The sequence below is a fragment of the Natrix helvetica genome (genome assembly GCF_964273705.1).
Source record: "Natrix helvetica genome assembly, chromosome: 1".
Lineage (NCBI taxonomy): Eukaryota > Metazoa > Chordata > Lepidosauria > Squamata > Natricidae > Natrix > Natrix helvetica.
The window spans coordinates 14,787,242-14,812,535 of NC_138548.1; the positions used below are offsets into that span (position 1 = coordinate 14,787,242).

General features: G+C 46.5%; 1 protein-coding gene across 1 annotated transcript in view; it reads right to left on the minus strand.

Moving 5' to 3' along the window:
- Window positions 1-1,268: 1,268 nt before the first annotated feature.
- Window positions 1,269-25,294, minus strand: part of GRIN3B (glutamate ionotropic receptor NMDA type subunit 3B) — a gene marked incomplete at its 5' end in the record, with an annotated part of 67,323 nt that continues 43,297 nt past the window's right edge. Inside the window, 9 exons of the mRNA XM_081958370.1 lie at window positions 1,269-2,185; window positions 4,837-4,904; window positions 7,000-7,164; window positions 8,496-8,647; window positions 10,249-10,364; window positions 12,418-12,563; window positions 15,221-15,982; window positions 18,736-19,024; window positions 20,472-21,067. Of these exons, the coding sequence (XP_081814496.1) occupies window positions 1,798-2,185; window positions 4,837-4,904; window positions 7,000-7,164; window positions 8,496-8,647; window positions 10,249-10,364; window positions 12,418-12,563; window positions 15,221-15,982; window positions 18,736-19,024; window positions 20,472-21,067 (2,682 nt within the window). The 3' untranslated portion in view covers window positions 1,269-1,797. The remainder of the gene's footprint in view (window positions 2,186-4,836; window positions 4,905-6,999; window positions 7,165-8,495; window positions 8,648-10,248; window positions 10,365-12,417; window positions 12,564-15,220; window positions 15,983-18,735; window positions 19,025-20,471; window positions 21,068-25,294) is intronic.

The window sequence follows — 25,294 nt, forward strand, 5'->3', positions numbered from 1 at the left end:
TCTTCCCTCCTCCTCTCCTTCCCTCCACCCTCCTTTCCTTCCCTCCATCCTTTCCTCTATCCTTCCCTCCTTTCCTTCCCTTCCCTTCTCCCCTCCTCTCCTTTTCTTCCCTCCTCCCCTTCCCTCCTTTCTCCTTTCCTTCCCTTTCCTCTCCCCTCCCTCCTCTCCTTTTCTTCCCTTCTCCCCTCCTCTCCTTCCCTCCACCCTCCTTTCCTTTCCTCCATCCTTTCCTCTATCCTTCCCTCCTTTCCTTCCCTTCCCTTCCCTTCTCCCCTCCTCTCCTTCTCTTCCCTCCTCCCCTCCCCTCCTTTCTCCTTTCCTTCCCTCCTCTCCTCTCCCCTCCCTCCTCTCCTCTCCTTTCCTTCCCTCCTCCCCTTCTTTCTCCTCTCCTCCTCTCCCCTCCCCTCCCTCCTCTCTCCTTCCCTCCACCCTCCTTTCCTTCCCTCCTCCCCTTCTTTCTCCTCTCCTCTCTCCTTCCCTTCCCTTCTCCCCTCACCTTCTTTCTCCTCTCCTCTCCCCTCTCCTTTCCTCCAGGATTCCTACTTCTGTCTACTTTGGTGATATCATTACGATACCTATTGCAATCTTTGGCTGCCCTGTCCCCTGGTTGCCTCCCAGGATTTCCCAACTGCTGGGACTCTGCTCCCTCCGTGTAAACAGAGAATCCAGTCTCTTCTGCTTGTTCCATGTGCTCCTTCCTCAGCTTTGGCCTGTACCACTCAATGACGACACCTCCAGCTCACCTCAGAAAATCCCCCCTTCAGCTGGACTGGCCGCATCCTTTGGTTCAACCTCGTCCACCCAAAAGCTTCTCCAAGCTCAATGCAGCAAACTTGAGGGTACCAGGAAGTGAACGCCTGTCTCCCCCCCACCCCAAGTCCACTCAGCTATGGCTGCACCTGATATGTGGCTAACTGAACTCAAGTCCCCCAATTTGGGCGATGCAGCCTGGAGCAGCCTAGCTGGCTGTGACAGATAACACGTTTCGGGGTCCCCGGCAGAGAAGCTGCAATTAAGGTTGCTTTACCGTGATTTAAACCCGAGACAATCGGCTCTCCAGAATTTGTGCTCCATCATTGTGTTTAGCCTTCTCCCGGCTTCCTCTTAATTCAGCAGCTCCTGCGTCTGTCTGCTAAGGTTCAAAAGACTAACGGAAGCTCAAGGAGACTGTGCTCCTTCTAAGCCTCCAAGACAGTGGGGGGGTTGCCAAGTTTTTTTACTACCGGTTCGGGCGTGCTCCCCCATGCGCTTCTGCACATGTGCAGAAGTTTCTGCCCATGCGCAGAAACGTCCAGGCGGGTGGGCAGAGCCTCCCGCCACCGCTATTACCGGTTCGCCCGATCCGGCCCGAACCGGGAGCAACCCATCTCTGCTCCCAAGAGATCTGTGCCAAAATCAGCACCAGGGCCTCACAGAACCGAAAGCCAGGATCAGCCTGCTGAATATGGACCCACGAAGGTAACTTAGACGGGTTCACATTCGTGAATTAATTAATTCGGATTCCGAACATATCTAGACCTGCCTATTCGTCGACCACCCAGACGCCGTCTTTCTCATCCTGGTGGCTTTTTTCGATGGAACATGGATGAAGTGGGACTTTCCACATGCAAAATAAGGGTGACCAGCAACCCACGCGGCCCCATGGATGGAAACTGATCTGGGGAAGGCAGGGAAAGCTAGAAGGAAAACATCTCCCAACCGGCATCCACTCTTCCGCTGTTTTGCTCTTTGCGCTGGCGTTCTTCACCAGGAACAGGAGTCCCAACAGAGTCTAGTTGGACGCCCCTCCCCATTCCATCACCTGTCCTCCTTGTTCTCCCTGATCAGTGCCTTCAGCGCAGGGGGCAGCCGAGGGGCTTTGGGGGGCGGTCCAAGGGCCACCATGAGCTCACTCTTCCGCACCAGGGCGGCTCTCAGCTGCTCTCGCATATCTTCAATTTTGCTCTCTAGCTCCTTCAGTTCCTGCTGCTTGGCTTCCTTGTTGTCCTGTTGGGGGTCCTGGCCATTCATGCAGTGCCAAATGGGCCCTGCTCTCTCATCTTCGGAGGTCTCCTCTGGGGCGTTATCTATGTTGAAGTGCACCCGTTTGTCTTCCTTCTTTATGGCGGTGCAACGGAGATTGTTCCAGCCTTCCTGGTTGGGGGGCGGCTGGGGGTCTTCTTCTGGAGGCTGTTGAAGGTTGCATCTTTGGAGGAGGAGAGAGAGAGAGAGAAGAAAGAAAGAAAGAGTGAAGACTGAGAAAGTGTGGATGTTCCCCCCCCCACACTTTTTTTTAAAGGAGTCACAACAATTTAGCAATCCCTTTAAAAGTGCTTCCACCTTAGGAAGGAGAAGGAAGTAGAGAGGGTAAAGGAGAGAAGGACATGGAAGAGGGTAGAGTAGGAGAGAGGGAAGGAGAGGGAAGAGGAGAAGGAAGAAGAAGGAAGGAGAGAGGGGAAAGGAGAGGAAATGGACGAGGGGAGATGAGTAGGAGAGAGGGAAGGAGAGGGAAGTGAAGAAGAGGAGAGAGAAGAGAAGGAAGGAGAGAGGGGAAAGGGGAGAAGGAAATGGATAAGGGGAGAGGAGTATGAGAGAGGGAAGGAAAGAGAAGTGGAGAAGAGAGAGAAGAGGGGAGAGGAGAAGAGGAAAAGGGAGGAGAAGGAAGGAGAAGGAAGTAGAGCGGGGAAAGGAGAAAAATAAATATATAGAATGCTATGGTACAATTATGAAAGTAATGTCTATAACTACGACGTACAACATTCTGTATTTAAAAGAGATTATAAATGTATGATTCAGAGAATATTGGCTATAACCAGGATGTATAAAACTATGTATGGTACTCAAAAAGGACTAGATACAGCCAATACTCTGCCACTGCAAAACTGGAAATGTTATGTATTATAAAGAAAAATGTACAATAAGAATATGTATTCAAAAAAATAAAAGTGCTTTCACCTTATTTACAGACACACACACACACACACAAACACACATTAAAAATGTGCAAAGAATTTCAGTCATAAGCTCACTAGAAAATGCACAAAGTCAGGAAAAGTAGCAATAGAAACACAGACCATTTAGGATGAAACTATATGGTTCTATGTGTCTCAAGCTTGGTAACTTTAAAATGGCTGGACTTCAAATCCAAGAATTACCCGGTCACATGTCATAGGGAGTCTTTGAGTTATGACCATAATGAAGCCAATGTGCTGGTCATTAATTAGGTCACCCACATGTCTGATCAGATTTTACTATCATTTTTGCAGCTGTCATTATGCGAACGCTGTGATTGTTAAGCAACTCAACGCTTCGCTAAGAGCTGGTTTTGCCGAAAACCAGAAATAAATGCCTGTTTTTCAGCAAAAGTGTCATAAAATGCAGTCCTGTGGCTGCAGGAGGCTGCAAAAGGTCATCTATATGTGGCCCAGATGCTGAGTGCCCAGAGTGCAGTTATGTGACCGCAGGGAGAAGGGCAGCTGTTGGAATTTCTAATCCAGGTCGCAAGTATCCCCAGGGGGCACCATCATAACTTCAAATGGTCCCTGAGTGACCAATCGTAATTCGAGGACTACCTATATTAAAACAAGCACATGGGTAGTCTTCAGCTTACTGCTCTTGGCAACAAACCCACATTTACTGCCTTTCATAGCATCCTGCGGTCACATAACTTCAATTTAGGTGTCAGCGTTCCAAATATCATGCAGAATTAAATCAGAGGCCAAGGCAGAGCTATCCTTAAAGTTCCAATTTAATAAGACAGACATGTTGGCACAAACTGTGGAATCCCAAATCTGAAAACTTCCTGGGATTCCACCCAGTTGAAAGTTCATGATCTTATCCCCACACCCATAAATCCATCACATGGTCCAATCTTCTTCGGCCACGCTGGCATCTCCACCCAGCTGGTTCCGGTCAGATGCAGAGGTGCGGAGACAAAAGATGACCTTGGGCTTCTATAAAGGAACGACAACAATACATTCCACAATTCTACTCCTTTCTATTCCCCCTCCCAATTACTACACTAATGAAACAGCATAATGAAATAAGAGAGAGTGTGGCAGGCCAAAGATCCTAAAAAGGAATATAACTGCAGGCCTGACATTAGGACTTTTTTTTTTTTTGCCAAAAAACAGTTTTCTTTACTTCTAGTTTTCTGCAAAAAAAAAAAAAAACCTGCAGGGCAAACAATAGGGTCATTTAATGACCGTACATTCATTTAACAACCATGAGGATTCATTTCACCACCACTGAAAGGAAGAGGGTGGTTAAGAAGTATGAAATAATATTAATATGAATATGGATATAGATATAGATGATATAGATAATATAAATATAAATATAAATATAAGTATAAATAATAATAATAATAATAATAATAATAATAATAATAATAATAATAATACAAATAATACAAATAATACACAATATATAATATATATAGACTATAATACATATAGTCAATGTGATTCCCCACTTTAGAACCATCACACCAGTGGTGGGTTGCAGGCGGTACGCCCCGGTACGGGCGTACTGGAGCCTGCCCAGAGCACCGGGTACAGTTCCGGTACGGTGCTCTGGAGGGCCCCCCTGCCCAACCGAGCTCCTTACCTGTCTTTAAACCCTTCGGCGCTTCCGTGCATGGCGCGTACAGCACCTGCACGACACTCCGCTGAGCAGCTGGAGCGTCGCGGAGGCTTGCGGAGGCATCGCTGGATGGTAAGACGCATGCACGCGCTGCACATTCATGTGGAGAACACCGGGTCCGGTTGCAATCGTACCGGTTGCAACAGGATCCGGAACCCACCACTGCATTGCAGGAGGACTCCCTGTAGTGAGGAATGAGTTAAAAGAATTTACCGTTTCTCCAAATTCAGCTTCTTGAGCCTTTGTTCCTCCAGTCCCATGTTTAGAGCCCGGTGTATTTTCTGGGTTATGAATATAAAAAAAAACACCATAAAGAAATAAAAGCTTCAGAGATTGTAGGATGAAGAAAAGTAATTGGGGAAAAATAACCTCCCTAAGAATAATTGGAAGGAGTGTCCCAATTGCTCAAATGTTATTATTCATTGCTTTGTCCCACTGCAATTATTTCTCTCAAATTTAACCCCCATTTTATCACACAGCTTTTAATTTGTTCTGCCTCTGTATCACGTTTTAGCAACAATTTTAAAATATCTGCTAGCATCACAGTGGAAGTGATGGGTCGACTAACAATAGACCCCCCCGACTCCCCTCCATCCTGCCCTCCTCATCTGTAGTAGGAGCATCACCTTTGCTGGTAGTCATTTATGTCTTTAATATAGATGATGATTGATAAGTAGATAGATAGATAGACAGACAGACAGATAGATATAGATGAATAAATGGTAGATAGCTAGGTAGGTAGGTACCATGTTTTCCCGAAACTGCGACATGTCCTGATAATAAGGCCATGCCATATTTTTCCTGTGGGCAAAAATATACACCCTCCCCCAATAATAAGCCCTCTGGACAACTGCCCCTCCAGCCAGGCAGAGCACCACTCACCAACCTAGCGATATCCTGAAGGCGCCAAGCAGCAGGAGCCGGGGGGAGGGGGAGCAAAGGCGCTCACATTGCTTGCCGCCTTCGGGATACTGCTAGGTTGGTGAGTGGCGCTGTGCCCAGCTGGAGTGAGGGGTTGCCGGGCGGCTGCTCTCACAATGAATGAATAGCCAATGAATAGGCATAGCAACTAGGTCAGCCAATGAGGGCTGTTTGGAAACTGAAAACAGTTTTTGCTGTGTGAGCAACAAGGAGACAGCTAGGAGCCAGGGCATGGCTTAGCTCTGTAGCTCTGAGTCTGTGCTGAGCGCTAAACTAGTCTGCTGCTCTAAACTGAAACTGTTCTCTCCTCTGCCTGTGTTTTGCTTGTATTTACTACCACGTTGAAAATCCTGCTTTTGGTATTGTATATTTATTTCATGTATTATATTATATATAAAAAGTTTAATGAATCCTGCTGAATCAGTTACCTGCGTGTGCTTTCTGGATGTGATTGCTGCTGCAAACTCTGACAACTTTGCACTGGAATATTCAGATCTAGCCTTCCTTTCGCTGCAACCACTTAACCTCAGTAAAAGAACCTATCACTTCACCCGAATGGAGTTGAGGTTCGTTCTTTCCTAGGGAACTAAGCTGGGGCAGGCCTGATATTAAGCTAGATCTGAATACTTGTTGGATATGTTTGCCACCTTAAGCCATTTGTAAAAGTAATAAAGGTGGGATATCAATCAATCAATCAGTCAAAAAGAAATGTGAGGATTGTTTATAAGTAACTTTTTTTCAGTGCCGCTGTAATTTCAAATGGTGGCTAAGAGAATGACTGACAAGTCAAGGATTGCTATGGCTTGCCAGTGGCCAACGGATTTGGCAGATTTGGACAGTGAGGAGGTCGGAGAGGAACATGGGAGTCTGGGGAAAGCTCTGATGAGTGCTCTGTGTCGGAGGCAGAGGTGGGGCCAGGGACATCTGACAGTTATCAGCTGCCTTCGGAGTCGGACATCATTGGGGCAGAAGAACAGCTAGAGCCTGTTCCCAAGTGTGCGCTTATGCAGAGTTGCCAGACGAAGGGAAGAGCTAAAGAACAGGGGTCGACATGGGAGTATCCACAGGTGGACAGTGAATGGCCCCTCCCAGAGGGAATAAAGAGCGAAAGGGGAGGGGAGTTTGCAGGAGACAATTAATTCAATTCCTTAGGGGGAAGATCTGTTCCTGACTTCTTGCCAAGTATTGTCTGCTAAAGAGTGGCGTTTGGAAGATATCAGCCTGGCAGTTCTCCAAGGTCTGCGGTTGTGAAATCTCTTGAAAGACTGTTTGCCGGGACTTTGCTGGAGAGGAATTCACTTTAAATTAAATAAAAGGGGTTTTATCAGGACAAGGAGTCAGCTTCGTGCTTTTGGGAAGCCTAGGCCAGAACAAGGATTTCCTGTAGTCACTGCTATCTTTCAAAACCAAACGAGACCCCCCTCCACCCCGAGATTGTCCAAGATTATGCCTCACCTGGCTGGTATGGAGCCAATAATTGAATTTCTTCTTGCGCCGAATGCGAGGCAGGATGAGTTGGTAAAAGATGTGCTCTCCGAGGGAGGTAAGCAGAGAGCCACAGAGCCCAATGCAAAGGAGGACAAAGAGACCGGAGAAATGGTAAATCCCCATCTGCAGAGTCTGGAAGGGATGGGGAAAGAAAGAACACAGGCAGGATTAAAACCCACTAGGAAGCTTCGAATTTGGAAACACAACTCACGCCATACACATACATACCTTATTTTTCAGACTATAAGACGCACCAGTGTATAAGACCGTGATGGCGAACCTATGGCACGCGTGCCACAAGTGGCACGCGGAGCCATTTGTCAGGGCACGCGAGGCGCTGCCCTGTCAGCTGGCCAGCGCACATGCGCGCGCTGGCCAGCTGAGTTCACCTTTTTAAAAACTATTTTTCGCCTTCCCTAGGCTCCAGAGGCTTTATAGGAGCCTGGGGAGGGTGAAAAGAGCCTCCCCCGCCCCCCCGGAGGCTTCAGGAACCGTCCCTGAAGCCTTCGGAACGCTTAAAACCACCCTCCGAGCAAACCGGAAGTGACTTCCGGTTTGCTCAGAGGGTGGTTTTAAGCGCTCCGAAGGCGTCAGGGAAGCCTCCGGACAGTCCCTGAAGCCTCCAGAGGGCCTCCGGGGGGTCGGGGGAGGCTCTTTTCGCCCTCCTCAGGCTCCTATAAAGCCTCTGGAGCCTGGGGAGGGCGAAAAAAACATGTAAAAATGGGGGGGTCGTGCGTTGTGCGCGCATGCGCACTGGGGGGGGGGTCGCGCGTTGCATTATGGGTGCGGCACGCCCGCATTCGACCCTCCTGTGCTCCCCCCCACTTGTGGCACGCGAGCCAAAAAAGGTTCGCCATCACTGGTATAAGACGTACCAAGATTTCGAAGAGGTAAGTAAGAAAAAAAAAGGGGGTTTATCCTTCCCGGCCCCCAGAAGCATTCAGCAGGGCTGGGGGAGGGGAGGGGGAAATGCTCCCATTTTGGTGGTCAAACGGGTGAAAACCGGCCTGTTTCACCAAAACTGGGGCACTTTTCCCTTCCCCCAACCCTGTTGAAGCCTGCAGAGTGCTTCTGGGGGGTGGGGGAAGGCAAAAAAGCTCATGTTTGCAAAGAATGGCCCGTTTCCCCCAAAAATAGGATGTAGGGAGGCCAAAAATAGCTAAATTCGCTGTATAAGATGCACCAACATTTCCACACTCTTTAGGCGGTGGCGGTGGGGGGTGCGTCTTATACTCCAAAAATACGGTATATGTGTATGGATCAAGGACGGAGGCGGCGTGGCAGAATTCTCGGAATACTTATGTACGTAATTCCTGCGTTTTGGAAAGATGCCCCCTCCAAAGTCACTTGGCGCGAGCAAGAGCCTTTTGCTGGTGCCTTATCAGCGCATCTGGGGGCATTGGGAAATCATGAGGGGGTGGAGCAGGCAAGAGGGGAAGCTCTTTCCCGCAGAGCCTCCATACCTCAGTAACGGCAAAGACCCTTTTCCCGCAGGGCACCATCTTGTACCATTTGTCGTGCAGGAGGTCCATGAGGCCGGCCGACTTGTAGCGGCTGATGAAGTCGGAGATGTTGGAGGTCAGAGGCGAGTTCTGTGGAAGGCCGATGCCATAGCCTGACACAAGAGAATTGGGAGGGGTGCAAAAGAGAAGAAATCTTTTTATGTTCTACAATATCTCAAGACTTGAAATGGACACCGAACACCAAAAATTGCCATCAAAAAAGCACAACAAAGAATGTCCTTCCTGCACCAACGCAGAAAGCTCAAACTGCCCAAGGAGCTGCTGATACAGATGCATTATTGAGCCCGTCATTTCCACTTCTAGAACTGTCTGGTTTTGCACAGCTGGCAACTTTGCATTGTAAAGATACTCATGAATCAATTAGGGCAGTTTTAGGAAACCTGACAACAGCAACCAAACAAGACACACAGAGACTTCAGTGGATAGTTAGGACTGCAGAAAAAAATAATTGCTACGAGTCTGCCTTCCATTGAGGACCTGTGTTAGGGATGTAACCCTAGGCTTGGCTTGGCAATGTATATAAGCTATGATTATTTTACTGTTACTTTAAATGATTCAGAGATGTAATTGATTTATTACCTCAAGCAGCTATAAAAGAGAGCCAGAATGACTGTTAGTTCTCCCTCTGTTTTGCTAGAAGCTGGTCAGGTGTATTTTGAGGTATTGTGGTTTGCTACTGTTTAGCTATACTTTGTGTGTTAGACTGATTATCTTGATAACTGAATGACTGAACCGTGTATGACTTGGACTGTTAACTGGATTCTGAATACTTCTATATTTCTACATAGTAAACTACTATATTTTTATACTATTTAGTGTCTCTGTATGTTGGTTTGTGCGTGTTATTCCGTATCACTCTCATTACGCTTCTCTGCATACTCGCTCTCCTAATAGGGAACTTAATTACTTAACAACCTGCACACTGCAGGGGTCAGAAAGAAGCTGAGAAAATATCTACAGACCCCTCACTTCCTGGACATAAAGTGTTTCAACTTCTTTCCTAGCCTTTCCTGTTATAAAAGTGGTTAGATGTTACAATTTGCAATCTTGTAAGAGACCAAGTGGATCCCTCTGACAATTTGCCTGAGTTCCCTCTTTGTGGATTCTGGGGAGCTCATATACACAAGGAGTGGCTTTCCCAGTGTAAAGGCAGTAGCATTGTGGCTTGTCCTTCAGTAGTGGTTTCAGGAATTCGATGATCAGAAAGTTACCTTCTGAAAAGCACCTTTGGGACTGCAATACAGAAGACGTGCAGAGAAAGACTTCTCTTTAACCACAGACACTGGAAGAGCAATTTGCTTCTTTTTGCTATCACATGCTATCCACTGTGATGGAACCAGCACAATTTTGACACACACATACACACACACACACACCAGCACACAGAGCAATTGCTCCTATTTTTACACTCAGGTTCCCGGATACAAAGTGAAGTATTTCATGAACCCATGCATAATGATCTTTTGGAGCCTCCTGGGAAAGCATTATAAAAATTAAGTAAAAGCCACATTCTCTATGAAAGAAGGAGGAATATTTCTGTCTTTTCCTGGCTTTAATTTTTCATGCTTGCAGACTGAGGATACCTGCTTTCAACAGAATGATCCAATCTGGACTAAAGCCTCATTTGGCTACTGAAACCCCTTCCTCGCTCTGCCTCCAGATGCTTTCCTCAATCCAGATGTTTTTGCCATACCTTCAATAGCGAAAGGCTTTCCAACGGTTAAGAGTTTGCAGTCGGAATCAATGGAGACCTCGTATTCCAGCAAGGATTTGTCCATGATGAAGGCATTCAGCTTTGGCGGGTTGGTCCTGGTGAGGAGAAGCAAGTTGCTGTCAAATTGGGCAGCATTAATTAAGTCTGCAGGTAGTCCTCATTTAGTGACTGCCTCGGACAGCGATCGTTTGCTGTTACGACAGTGATGAAAAAGCAACTTTGCAACTAATCCCATTTACAACTTTCACAGTTTCTCTCCTTCCCTCCCCCTTTCCTCCCTCTTTCCCTCCCTCCCTCTTTCTCTCTCCCTCCCTCTTTCTCCCTCCCTCTCTCTCTCCTTGACTTATGAAGGCAGTTAGAACCAACATTTTAGTTGCTAAAAGATGTGGCCGTAAAGCATGACATTATATGACTGTATCACTTAGCCTTCTCATTGCTGTTGTTAAGTGAGGGTCATTGGGTCATTGCAAGAACTAGTCATAAGTCACTTTTTTCAGTGTTGCTACAAATTTAAACGGTCACTAAATAAGTGGTGATAAGTCAAGGACTATCTGTATTGCTTCCTTAAGACTTACAGATACCCAAGAACAAATACCAGTGACATTACCTCAGCAAACAACATGGGGTTTTAATACATTATAATGGTTAATTGGCAAGGTCCTTGTAATCTGTCTCATGTGTAACTTACACAAAATATTTCTTCCTGTGCCATTCAAGTTGGTAAGAGGTGGACAGTTGGGTGGGTGGGCAAGAAAGATGGTAACCCATCATTCCCCACATTCAGCAGTGGGATGTCAAGGTGGAAAGTATAATAGAGATAGAATGCTAGACTTGCCTCTTTCTTTGAGGGATATACATTATAGCCCACCTTTTATTATTCAGAGGGCATACATGGCTCCTCCTTCTCTCCTTTCCCCCTGCAAGAACAACTTAGTGAGCTGAGGTGGGCTGGGCTGAAAGAAAAGGGTAGGCCTAAGTCCTTCAAGAAACTCCTTTAGCTGTGGAGGCTCTTGAAGGTGGGTTCTCCAGCATCTTCTCCACTGGGCCACCTGGCTTTGAGCTGAGAGAGGGACTGGCCTAAAGTCTGAGGTGGGACTAGAACCTGGATCTCCTTGTTCTTGGTCCAGGACCTTCACCACTGGACCAAAATGGCTGCTGGGATGAGAGAGAGGGATTGGCCCTAAGTCTTCCAGGGGTCTTCCATAGCTGAAGGGAGGCTAGAACTCAGTCCCAGTCCTACCTCTTGAGGTTCTACCTGTTAGCGCATCACAGATGACTGGAGAGAGGGATGAACTTGGCCTCCTCTCAGCCAAACAATTGACCATGTCCTTAAGGAGAAACATCTCCAGATGTTTCAAGTGGTCTCCTGCAGAAACCTTTTGCGATTAGACGCCCCCCCCCCCCAAAACGCAGGAGCTACAACTGGAAGAGATGCCAAAAAGGCATTAAGAGTTGTTAACCTAATTTTGTGAAGCTTCTTCTCCGGTAACATTGTATTGCTAACTAGGGCATACAAAACCTTTGCCAGACCAATTCTCGAATACAGCTCGTCTGCCTGAAATCCACACCGTATCTCAGACATTAGTACGATTGAGCAGGTCCAGAGGTATTTCATGAGAAGAGTACTCCACTCCTCTACTCACAATAGAATTCCCCATGCCCCCAGGCTCTAAATTTTGGGCTTGGACAACCTGGAACTACGCCGCCTGTGGTATGATCGAAGTGCAAAATTGTCTGCTACAACGTCTTACCTGTCAATGACTACTTCAGCTTCAACCGCAACAATACACGGGTAAACAATCGAAACAAACTCAAGGTAAACCGCTCCAAACTCGATTGCAGAAAATATGACTTCATCAACAGAGTGGTCAATGCCTGGAATGCTCTAGCTGACTCCATTGTTACATCCACAACCCCTCACAGCTTCAACCTTAAACTGTCTACCGTGGACCTCGCCCCATTCCTAAGAGGTCCGTAAAGGGCGCATGCATAAGCGCACCAACCTGCCTATCGTCCCTGTCCTAGTGTCCCCTTTTATTTGCATTCGTTTCTTTCGTTCACATCCACGTTCATATTTATACCTGCTGTCTTATACATGTTTGACAAACTAATAAATACAAATACGGAATTGTCCTCCGGTTCCCTTACTTGAGCATTGTGACTCCCTCTGGAGTGGTGGGGACGCTGTGGCGCCTCATGTATTCGTGCATGTCTGGGAAACTCTTCTTGATATATTCCTCTGCGCTGCTCTCCCAGACGGTTCCAAAACGAAAACCCTGGGACGGATGATGAAGCTGCAAGAGAACAAAATTGGGATCAGACTGTCTGCTCCTAGTTTTGGGAGTTTTTTTAATTTAGGGCAGGCGGGTGAATTCTTTTAATATGAACATTATTTTAAATATTTGCAATAGAAATCAGGGTGTGTGGGGTAAAAGAAGGGAAAGAAACAGAGGGTGGATCAACCAAAAAAGAGAGCGAAAAGGACGTGATTTCATGGGATGTTTTCCAATGAGAACACGTCAGCAACAGAAGGATGATAAACATCACGGAGGATTTGAGAACAGGAGGGAAAAAAAGGCCCGTAGGATTGTCTTCTGGCATGCCGAGGGATGAAAGCAACTCCAGGACTGAAGATTAAAACTTTTAGTTTAGGGGGAATACAGAATAACAGAATTGGAAGGGACTTTGGAGATCTTCTAGTCCAGCAGTTAATTGTTCTAACTGTCAGGAAAGTTCTCCTTAGTTCTGGATTGGTTCGCTAATACGTTTCCATCCGTTATTTCTTGTACTGCTGCCCTCCGGTGCTTTGGAAATCAATTAAAAGGTAATATTTTAAGAGGTTTTAAATAATATTGTGTGTGAGAAAAAGGGAGAAAAGGAAGTTTCTTTTTTCCGTTCTGATCTCTTTGGGTTACTAGGTTAATTTGTTTGAAATTCCTTCCCCCAAGCAAATAGTCATGCAAGATTTCACCATCTCGAGGTGATAACCAGAAATGTCAAAGGTTTTTTTTTAAAAAAGAACTAGATAAATTCATGGAGGAAGAGGAAGGTGAGTGGAGATATGAGCGGAAATATGAGTGGGGCTTCCGTTTCTATATATCAAGGTAGTCCTCGACTTACGACCACAATGGAGCCCAAAGTTTCTGTTGCTAAATGAGACAATGAAGTGAGCTTTGGCCCATTTTATAACTTTTCTTGCTACAGTTGTTAAATGAGCCACAGCAGTTGTTAAATCAGTCACCACAGTTGTTAAGTGAATCTGGCTTTCCCATTGACTTCGATGTCAGAAGGTCACAAAAAGTGATCATATGACCTTGGGACATTGCAAATGTCACAAATATGAGTCAGTTGCCAAGCATCTGGATTTTATGGCCGTGGGGATGCTGCAATGGTTGTTAAGTGTGAAAACGGTCATAAGTTACTTTTTCAGCGCCGTTGTAACTTCAGATGGTCACTAAATAAAACTGTTGTAAGTCGAGCACTATCTGCAGTCTACCACTGAGAATCTGCTCTTGGGGTAAATAACAAGGGAGAGGATTTGAAGGCATCTCGGAAGGTTTGATTATCCGGGAACGTCAAGGGGAGGAAACTGGAGTCAACAAACTCTGTGTCAGGATTCCAACTATTATAAGCAATGGAATAGCAGTATTGGCACATATCTGGTGAAAACCAACTCTGAAGGGCCCCTCGGTTTTCCCCCAATTAAAAGTTCAAGTCCCACCCACCCCAATTCCAAACAATCAGTCACATGACCCAATCAAGGCAGTGTCCGCTGGTCTGGTGACATCACTCCACCTTCCTCCAGCCAGGTGTGAGAACGTCCTTGGTCCCCAAGAGAAAGTACTGTATTTTTTGGAGTATAAGACACACTTTTTCCCCCCTAAAAGAGGGTGAAAATTTGGGTGCGTCTTATACACTCAATGCAGCCCCACCCACCGGCCCCGACCCTTTGGCCTCTGCCTCCCAGCAATTTGCTTCCTTGCAGCAAACAGCAAACAGAATGTTTCAGCTTCAGCACAGCTTATTATTTATTTATTTATTTATTTATTTATTTATTTATTTATTTATTTATTTATTTATTTATTTATTTACTGCGCTTCTAGACCGCCCCCTCTCCCAAAAGGGACTCGGGGCGGTGTACAGTCCATACAAGAAATACATCATAATATAATGAAATAGCTGAACAATTAAAATTGTTAAATAGGTAGAAAGTTAAATATGGAGGAGGTTAAAAAGAAAGTTAAAAAGAACTGTACAGCTGAGTAAAATATATAATCCCGACCATCAGCTGTTTCAAGCTGCAGGGATTGCCATTGCTGCCTCCATGCACCCATTTCCCACCTATTCCAATTCTTACTACCCGGAACGGAAAATGGGGGCATGTAGAGGCTGAAAATGGGGCACGTGGAGGCAGCAATAGGCTATGGCAATCCCTGCAGCCTGAAACAGCTGATCATCAGGAGGCTGATCTAACCAACAATCAGCTGCTTGTGCTAATCAGGCTGTGCTGAAGCAGTCTGTTTGCTGTTTGCTGCAAGGAGGCTCCTCAAAAGCTAGGTGCATCTTATACTTTTGGAGCATCTTATACTCTGAAAAATATGGTATTTTATTTTGACTACACAACCCCAGCTATCTCTACTCTCCCCCTCCATATTCCTCAGCTCCAGTGTGGCAGGACCAAAGCTCCAAAATGGCTTCGGCCAGGTCAGCTTCAGGGTTGACACTTTGGTTACATGCAACACAATTGTTCTTATTTGGAACGATCCACAAGGCTGGAAGGCAGATGGAGGGGAGGCCAAGCTCAACTATGGGACGCAGGCAAAGCAGAGACAGATAAGACATTTGGAGGAAAGGAAGAAGATGGAGAAGAAGTTGAGTAAGACAAGGAGGCTGGGGAGGACACTGTGAAAGAAGGGCAAGGAGGGCATAGAAAGAGAAGTATTTGTTCAACCTTGGGATCATGAATCCCAGAGAGTTCCTCAAAAGTTTTTTCGCCCACCATCACTGCGGCCAAGTTGGCTGTGTAGCTGGAGAGGACCAAGAGGCAGAAGATGGCCCAGAGGTTCATGAGGAAACGGCCCGTCCAGCACTTGGGTGTCTTGCTGGAGACAGTGCGGCCAAACAGGATGGCGTAGCAGAGGTTCAGGGCTGAGGAGTAGGAGAAGATCTTTATACGGTTGCGGCCGTGGGGCGTCATGCCGTAGGGGCTCTTCCACTCGTACAAGGTGAGGAAGAGGGCCGTCATGTGGAGAGCCACGAAGATGCCCACCCACATGGTCCAGTGCAGCGGCCACATGAAGGCCCCGATGGGCGACGCCGTGTCCCGGATCCTCACCAGGATGCCCAAGCTGGTGGAAAAGAAAGGGCTGGTGAAGTCGATCACTTGACTCCGGGCCGAATTGATGCTGAAGGACGTCACGGCCATGTGGGCCGTGCCACTCAGGAGGTCTCCTACCAGCCCCGTCCAGCGGCCGTTCTTCCAAGCCCCGTACTTTCCGTCGCCCACGATGTAGAGGTCGAAGTCGAAGGGCAAGTCTTCGGCCAGCTTCTCCAAGAGGTCAATGCAGTAGCCATAGCAGCATTTCCGGTACTCCATGGGCACAGAGCCGTTCTCCGAATCCAGCTCCTCGAAGAGGGCGTTGAGCACGGAGGAGTCGTTGGTGTGAGGATCCAGGCAGAGTTGCCCCGCTGGACAGTTGCCCTCTTCGTCTACCTGGAAAGAGCATCAGTTAATAACTTTTTGAATATCAAGCAGGAAATCAAAGGGGCTGGCCAGGAGAAACACGGAGATCACCCTTCTCCAACCTGACACCCTCCAAATCTTGACAGATTAACAGAGTTGGAAGGGACCTTGTAGGTCATCTAGTCCAACCCCCTGCCCAAGCAAGAGACCCTACATCATTTCTGACAAATGGAAGTCTAGTCTCTTCTTGAAAGCTTCCAGTGATGAAGCTCCCACAACTTCCAAAGGCTGTTTCATGGGTTGATTGTTCTTACTGTCAGAAAGTTCCTCCTTATTTCTAGGTTGAATCTCTCCTTGTTCAGTTTCCATCCATTATTCCTTGTCTGGCCTTCACGTGCTTTGGAAAATAGCTTGACCCCCTCCTCTCTGTGGCAGCCCCTCCAATATTGGAATACTGCTGTCATGTCTCCCCTGGTCAGTGGCGGGATTAAAATAATTTAACAACCAGTTCTCTGCCCTAATGACCAGCTGGGTAGGCGTGGCTCGGTGGTCATGTGACTGAGTGGGCGTGGCCAACTCTATGTCACTCATGTCAATGGGCGCTTCGCCTTAGCTGTTACAATGTAATAAGGGTTAACCGGAGAGGCAGTTTCTGTAAGCCGGGCAGTAAAGATTAGGCTAGAAACAACACCAGAATGTTTCCTTCCTGCCTTCCTTGCAGGATTAGCCCTGTAAAGTGGGGAAAAAAACAAAATGAGATTTCTTCCAACAACCGGTTCTCCGGACTGCTTAGAAAGTTAACAACCGGTTCTCCCAAATAGGTGCGAACTGGCTGAATCCCACCACTGCCCCTGGTCCTTCTCTTCATTAGACTAGCCATGCCCAGTTCCTGCAACCGTTCTTCATATGTTTTAGTCTCCAGTCCCCTAATCATCCTGGTTGCTCTTCCCTGCACTTTTTCTCGAGTTTCAACATATTTTTATGATGTGGTGACCAAAACAGGATGCAGTACTCTAGGTGTGGTCTTACTCAGGCTTTATAGCGTGGTATTAGTACCTCCCTTGATCTTGAATGTATCCCTCTGTTAATGCAATTTAGGATTGCATTGGCTTTTTTGGCTGCCGCTGCAGACTGCTGGCTCATATTTACAGTAGGTAGTTGTCCACTAAGACTCCCAAGATCTCTCTCACAGTCACTGCTATTAAGCCTGGTTTCACCCAGCCTATAGGTGTACTTTTGGTTTTTCTTGCCTAAGTGTAAGACTTTACTTTTCTCTACATTTAATTTCATTTTGTTAGATAGGTCCTGCCAAGATCTTTTTTAGTCTGAGCTCCCTAAAAATAGATTAGGCAAATGAACGATTGCAAAACGAGTGGTTAGTAAGTGAGGACTACCTACTGTACATACATTTCTGTGCAATGTTGGGATCACATCTGAAAGGCTGCAGTGCGCACGGTAACATAACTATGCCCATTTCACCATGTTTTGGGGGCACATCACAATTTGCAGCAGATTGCAGAAAGAGGTCACACGTATATGTTTCCCATCCTGCTCTCTCTGGATGTGCAGGACTACAATATCCATTGTTCCCAGCCAATATGATCTTCTGTGTGTGGATAATGGACCTTATACAGGCAGACCTCGACTTACAATCACAAATTGAGTCCAGAATTTCTGTGGCTAAGCAAGACAGTTGTTAAGTGAGTTCTGCCTCATTTTGCGACCTTTCTTGCCGCAGTTGTTAAGTGCCTCACTGCTCCTGTTAAGTTAGTAAGACGGTTGTTAAGCGAATGACTTTACTTGTCAGAAGGTCACAAAAGGGGATCACAGGAACCTGGGACGTTGCAACGGTCATAAATATGAACCAATTGCCAAGCACCTGAATTTTGACCATGGGGATGCTGCAACGGTTGTAAGTATGAAAAATGGTCATACGTCATAGTGCTGTTGTCACTAAAGTGTCACTAAACAAATGGCTGTAAATCAAGGACTACCTATAATCTGCACATCTGGAGAATGCCAATTTAACCAAACCATGTTAGCAATAGCACTTAGATTTACCGTAATTTTCTGAGTATAAGACGCACCTTTCCCCATCCCCCCCCCCCCCGAGGGTGAAAATCTGGGAGCATCTTATACACTGAATACAGCATTTTTGGCCTCCCAAAACCCTGCCCCCTTCACAAAAATGAACGTGGAGAGGCTTTGGGAGGCCTGCAAAGTGCCCCGGGGGGCTAGGGAGGGCAAAAACGAGCAAGAAAATGGGCCGTTTTTGCTCGTTTTTAACCCCCCCCCAGCCCCCAGGAGCACTTTGCAGGCCTAACTCTGTTCATGCCCTGTTTTTCACAAAAAATGAGGTGTGCAAAGGATTTGGGAGGTCTGCAGAGTGCAAAAGCTTTTTTTTTTTTTAAAAAAAAAACCTCTTCAAAATCTTGGTACATCTTATACTCCGAAAAATACGGTATATACCGCTTCACAGTGCTTTTACAGCCCTCTCTAAGCGGTTTACAGAGACAGCCTAATTGCCCCCAACAATCTGGGTCCTCATTTGACCCACCTCGGAAGGATGGAAGGCTGAGTCGACCTTGAGCCTGGTGAGGTTCGAACTGCCACATTGCAGTCAGCCGGCAGTCAGCAGAAGCAGCCTGCAATACTGCATTCTAATCACCACTGCTCTTGTGGCGTTGCACACTTTTATATTTTTGTAGAAGAGAAACGTCTGTGAGACAATCAGCTCTGCTCAGCAGCTGCCCCCCCCCCAATGTCCCGGTGTACCTACGCACCTCCCGGATGAAGACAAAGGGGTGTTCCACCAATGTCACCACCCGCAGCTTCATGCGTGAGAAGCTCCCCCCCTCAGCCTGGTTGTTGCGCTGCAGGTGCTGCGGCCAGCTGCCCTCCTCCGCTTCCATTTCACCCCCCTTCCAGCTGCCCACCGTCACCCACGTGGGCCGGCCCACCGAATCCCTCAGCAGGCTCCAGATTTTGTAGTGACGTTTAGTGTGGATGTGAGATGTGTTGTGCACGAAGACTTCGCCTGTCTGGCCATGGAAAGATGTGTTGGCTAAAAACCTGCAAGAAGGGAGAGAAAAAAGCAGGAATCAGAATAACACGTGTTAACAGGGACCTTGGAGGTCTTCTAGCCCAACCCTCTGTTCAAGCAGGAAACTCTACGAGCCTCAGTGGCGCAGTGGTTAGAATGCAGTACTGCAGGCTACTTCTGCTGACTGCAATTTGGCAGTTCAATTCTCACCAGGCTCAAGGTTGACTCAGCCTTCCATCTTTCTGAGGTGGGTAAAATGAAGAACCAGATTGTTGGGGGCCATAGGCTGACTCTGTCAACCGCTTAGACAGGGCTGTCAAGCCCTGTGAAGCGGTATATAAGTCTAAGTGCTATTGCTATATCATTTCAGACACGTGGTTATCCAACATTTTCTTTAAAACCTCCAGTGTTGAAGCACGCAGAATTTTGGAATGTCTAATTTCACTGATCAATTGTTCTAATTGTCAGGAAGTTTCTCCTTGTTTCTAGAATTGTTCTCTCCTTGATTACATGTAGAAAAGATGTGGAGACTCTAGAAAGAGTGCAGAGAAGAGCAACAAAGATGATTAGGGGACTGGAGGCTAAAACATATGAAGAATGGTTGCAGGAACTGGGTATGTCTAGTTTAATGAAAAGAAGGACTAGGGGAGACATGATAGCAGTCTTCCAATATCCCAGGGGCTGCCACAAAGAAGAGGGAGTCAAGCTATTCTCCAAGGCACCTGAGGGTAGAACAAGAAGCAATGGGTGGAAACTAATCAAGGAGAGAAGCAACTTAGAACTAAGGAGAAATTTCCAGATAGCTAGAACAATTGATCAGTGGAACCACTTGCCTCCAGAAGCTCGGAGAACGAACCTTCACCCTCATCCTATTGATATTCACTACTAACGCGAAGCCAGATTTGGTTAATGACCGCATGATTCACTTAACAACTGATTTGCTTAATAACTCTGGTAAAAAAGGTTGTAACATGGGGCAAAACCCATGAAACCACTGCCTTGCTTAACAAAGGCAATATTGGGGCTTAATTGTACAGAAACACGTGTGCATTTTGGGAGAAGAGATTGGTTACGCTTAAGATAAACATAAAGGTTCTCCTCGCACATATGTGCTAGTCGTTCCTGATTCTAGGGGGCGGTGCTCATCTCTGTTTCAAAGCCGAAAAGCCAGCGCTGTCTGAAGACGTCTCCGTGGTCATGTGGCCAGCATGACTAAATGCTAAAGGCGCACGGAACGCTGTTACTTTCCCACCAAAGGTGGTCCCTATTTTTCTACTTGCATTTTTACATGCTTTCGAACTGCTAGGTTGGCAGAAGCTGGGACAAGGAAAGGGAGCTCACTCCGTTACATGGTGCTAGGGATTCGAACCGCCGAACTCCCGACGTGTCTGATTGACAAGCTCAGCGTCTTAGCCACTGAGCCACCACATCCCGGTTACTCTTATGGATGCAAAAATCAAAGAGTCGCTTACTCACTGGGAAAGGTAGAGACCAGAGGATTCAGAGTCCACGAGGTGTTTGTCATTGCAATTCACCATGCTCTGGATGAGGGCGAGGTCAGGCCGAATGTAGACAGCCCTGGAAATGGCACGGGACACCAGCTCTATGGCATCCTGGATGAAGTGTTCCAGAGAGGGCCTGTCCACCTCCCCGAAGGCCAGAAGACCTAACGGCAGCCCCTCCGTCTGGAGCTCATCCACGTTCTGGGGTTGCCCCAAAATCCAGTGGAACTGCTGAGTGACCCCCAACTCCTTCGCCATCCGGAAGATGAGCTGGGAGAAAGGAGCATTGCAGCCGAAAAGCAAAGCCGGGCCTGGCAATTCGCGGTATTCCTCCAAGTGTCGCCGAAGGTGGCGGGCCGCTTCTCTCTCGTCCAGGAAGCTCAAGTCAATCACCGCCGTCTTCTCCAGGTGGGCGTGGCTGGTCCAGAGGTCAATGAAGGAGGAGGCATCCCAGGCTTGGCACAAAACCAGCGTGACATCTTGCCAACGGTTGGCGTGGAAGATGGTGACCAGCAGGTCCAGTAGAGTCTCGAAGTCGCCGCATTGGTCCATGTGGAGATGGAAGGGGTTCTGCGAGAAGGAGCCAGGAGTGGGGGGAAAAGAAAGTAAAAGCAAACGAATCAGGCAGTCCTCGACTTACAGCAGTTCACTTAGGGACCGTTCAACTTTACAACGGCCATGAAAAGAAGTGACTTAAAACAGAAGCCAAAACAGGAAATAGAAGTCTTTTTTTTTTACTATCGAAGTATTGACCGTAATGTAAATATAATGGAGATATGAACAAATTTATTATGGTTAATACTGTGAGTACAATTGTGATTACCCTATTACAGATGTTAAAACCGGGAAGGAAGACAATGTAGAATAGAGAACTATAAAAGCTAAATATGTAAGCCGATAAAGAAGGCTATAAAACTATTTTATAGTGTTAGGTGTGTCATGTTTTTTTCTGTATTTGTTTTTTTTTCCTGTTTTTAAAGGTTAAAATGTTTAGTTAAAAACTACCGTAATTTTCAGAGTATAAGGTTTTGAAGAGGAAAAATTTTTTAAAAAGTTTTTGTACTCTGCAAACCTCCCCAAAACAACTGGTTTTTTTTGCAAAAACAGTCCCCTTTTTTCCAAAAAAAAGGGCATGAATAGCCCTTAGGAGGCTTGGAGTGCTCCTAGGGGGTGGGTTGGGGCCGAAAACGAGCAAAAACGCCCCTTTTTTTGCGAAAACGCGCCCGTTTTTTGTCAAAAAAAGGGCATGGATTGCCTTTAGGAAGCTTATAGAGCGCTGCTGGGGGCTGGGGGGGGGGGGCAAAAAAACAGGCTGTTTTTTGCTCATTTCTGCCCTCCCCAGCTCCCAGGAGCACTATAATAAGCCTCCTAAAGGCTATGCATGGCCATTTTCGTGAAGGGGCGAAGTTTTGGGAGGCAAAAAAATGTTGTATTCAGACGTACCCAGATTTTCAGCCTCTTTTTTGAGGGAAAAAGGTGCGTCTTATACTCTGAAAAATACGGTATTTAAAAAGGAAAAAAAAGTGACTTGGGACCCTTGTTCACAGTCACGATCTTTTTAGTATCTCCATGATCAGGGGATCAAAAGTCAGATGCTTGGCAATTGGTTCACATTTATGGCCATCCCAGAGTTATGTGATCCCCCCTTTTGTGACCCTCTGACAAGCAAAGTCTATGGGGGAATCCAGATTCACTTAACAACCGGGCTACTAACATATCAGCTGCAGGGATTCACTTAACAACTGTAGCAAGAATGGTCTCAAAAATGGGGCAAAGCTTCTTTAACAAACGTTTCACAACAGAAATGGTGATTGTACTCTACATTCCACCACGGGTTCCTACAGCTTTTCTAGTGTAATCTTTTTCATTGATTATATTGGCTGTTTCAACATTTGAAACTGCAGAGTTGCGTGTGTACGTGTGCTTCAGAAGCTGAAGGGAAGGGAAGGGAAGGGAGAAAACATGAATGAAGAAATAGATGGCCAATCTCTTTATAAACAAAACTAAAAGGCTTCTGATAATCCAAGTTTTCTGAACTGCAAACCTTGTCTGTTTAGCTACTTGGAAGTACCACTCCGCATATAAAAAAGATGTGGAGACTCTAGAAAGAGTGCAGGGAAGAGCAACAAAGATGATTAGGGGACTGGAGACTAAAACATATGAAGAACGGTTGCAGGAACTGGGTATGTTTAATTTAAGAGAAAGAAGGACTAGGGGAGACATGATAGCATTGTTCCAATATCTCAGGGGTTGCCACAAAGAAGAGGGAGTCAAACTATTCTCCAAGGCACCTGAGGGTACAACAATAAGTAATGGATGGAAACTAATCAAGGAGAGAAGCAATTTAGAACTAAGGAGAAATGTCCTGACAGAACAATTAATCAGTGGAACAACCTGCCTCCAGAAATTGTAAATGCTCCAACACTGGAAGTTTTAAAGAAGAGATTGGACAACATTTGTCTGAAATGATATAGGCTTTCCTGCCTAAGCAGGAGGTTGGACTAGAAGACCTCCAAGGTCCCTTCCAACTATTCTATTCTATTCTATTCTACTTTATTCTATTCCACTCCACTCCATTCCATTATTGGACAGCTGATATCCTGGGGAGCCTACCTGACCCTTATGAAGAGTTTTTGAGATTCAGGTGTGGATAAAAGCATGACTTTGCAAATGATGACAGCATCACAAGCCCTCCTTCGTTTCTGCTCAGCAGTGTCCCAAGAGGGTTGGTCACTGCTGGGCCCCCTGTACCATCCGTAACCCCACAGCCACCTGCAGGAGAAGGCTTAAACCAGAAGTGGGGCAACCCTGTAAATGTGATAACTGCCACCAGAGGGCAGCAGTCATCTGCAGCTAAGCTTAAATTCAGCCCCGCCAAAGAGGTCTCCCATCAGAATAAAACTAAAAGTGGAATTTCAAATAAAGCTAAAAGCTCCCTTGAGTCCAGTTTTGGGCAAAAGATAGAAGCAGTTTGCGCTGTCTATTTCTAGGCTGGCATAGTAATTTCTTAGCCTGGTCTATAGCCCTGAAATTCTCTGGGGATCTCCTATGCGGGTAGACATCGAGTCTGATGCTGATTTGATTTCATTTTGAGATCAGCCGTGATCCCGAGAAAAGAACGATGCAGCCCCATTTCCATATCACCCTCTAAAAGAGCCCCCCACCAAACTCTCTGTCTCATGAAGCCCTGGATCGTTCATGGACACTCATCATTTACTACATGATCATAATTTAATAAATAACAACATCGAATAGAATAGAATAGAATAGAATAGAATAACAGAGTTGGAAGGGACCTTGGAGGTCTTCTAGTCCAACCTCCTGCTTAAGCAGGAAACCCTACACCACTTCAGATAAATGGCTATCCAACATCTTCTTAAAGACTTCCAGTGTTGGGGCATCCATAACTTCTGGAGGCAATCTGTTCCACTGATTAATTGTTCTGTCAGGAAATTTCTCCTCAGTTCTAAGTTGCTTCTCTCCTTGATTAGTTTCCACCCATTGCTTCTTGTTCTACCTTCAGGTGCTTTGGAGAATAACTTGAATCCCTCTTCATTGACTATTTAACTAATAGTATTGGTTATCCTCCATTAATAACCACTTGTTCAGTGACCATCTGAAATTAGGGTGGCTCTGAAGGAGGAGATTTAGGGCTGGTCTTCAAAGTTGTGGCCATCCACATGATTATTTAGGCTCTTGGCAACCGGTTTGGCATTATGACAGTCGCAGGGAATTTCCCCCCGAAACCAGCAGAAAGGATCCCATAGGGTTTATATTTACATCCTTCTCTTAGAGGGGCCACCAAGTCAAAAACAAACAGATAGCAGTGAAGTGGTTGGCCACGCGGTAGAATCTCCAGCTAGAATGCAGGGTGTGAAGAGACTAAAAAGCTTAAGAGTTCCTTGCACAGAGGGAAGCGAGGCAGACCCGACCTGAAACCTTTGTCTGGCTTTTTTCCCAAGAGAATGCAGTCAGTCTGTTGAGATTCCTGTCAATAGGCATGCAACAATAAAGAAGCAGCTCTGATCCGTCGCTCTGCTTCGTGCACCTGACAGGCAATGTGCAAAAGAGGAGAAAAAATCCACACCAGGGATCTCTAAGGACAGAAAATCAAACTGACAACATTGAATCGCCCTCATACAAATGGTCAGGGGTGGGTTCCTGACAGTTCTAACCACTTCTATAGAAGAGGTTCCACAAATCTACCGTGCCATTTAGAACCGCTTCCAGCTCCTCCCCCCGGCCCGTCCGCACATTATCAAGATGAAGAGCGAGAGGAGGAATTCTGGGAGTTGAAGTCCACAAGTCTTAAAGCTGTTAAGTTTGAACACCCCTGGGGTTTTTTTTGTGTAAAGGGTTAGGGGTGCAAGGGTCTGGTAACTTGACAGCTTTAAGACTTGCGTGCTTCAAAGGCCAGAGTTTCTGAGCCAATATTTTGGTTGCTAAGCAAGAGCGTTGTTAAGTGAGTTTCACCACATTTTACAAGTTGGCCACGCCCACCCAGTCACACAGCTGGCAAGCCACCTCCACCCGGTCACACGGCCAACAAGCCACTCCCACTCAGTCACATGGCTGGCAAGCCACTCCCACAAAGCAGGCCACACCTACAGAAGAGGTTCTAAAAATGTTTGAAACCCGCCACTGCAAATGGTTCATATATTTCAGTAATGGTGAACCTTTTAGACACCGAGTGCCCAAACTGCGTGGCCGCACATGCCCAAACTGTATGTGTGCATGCGCAGATGTGCACACGCATACATGGACGTGCACGCATGCGCACCAGAAACCCGAAGACCA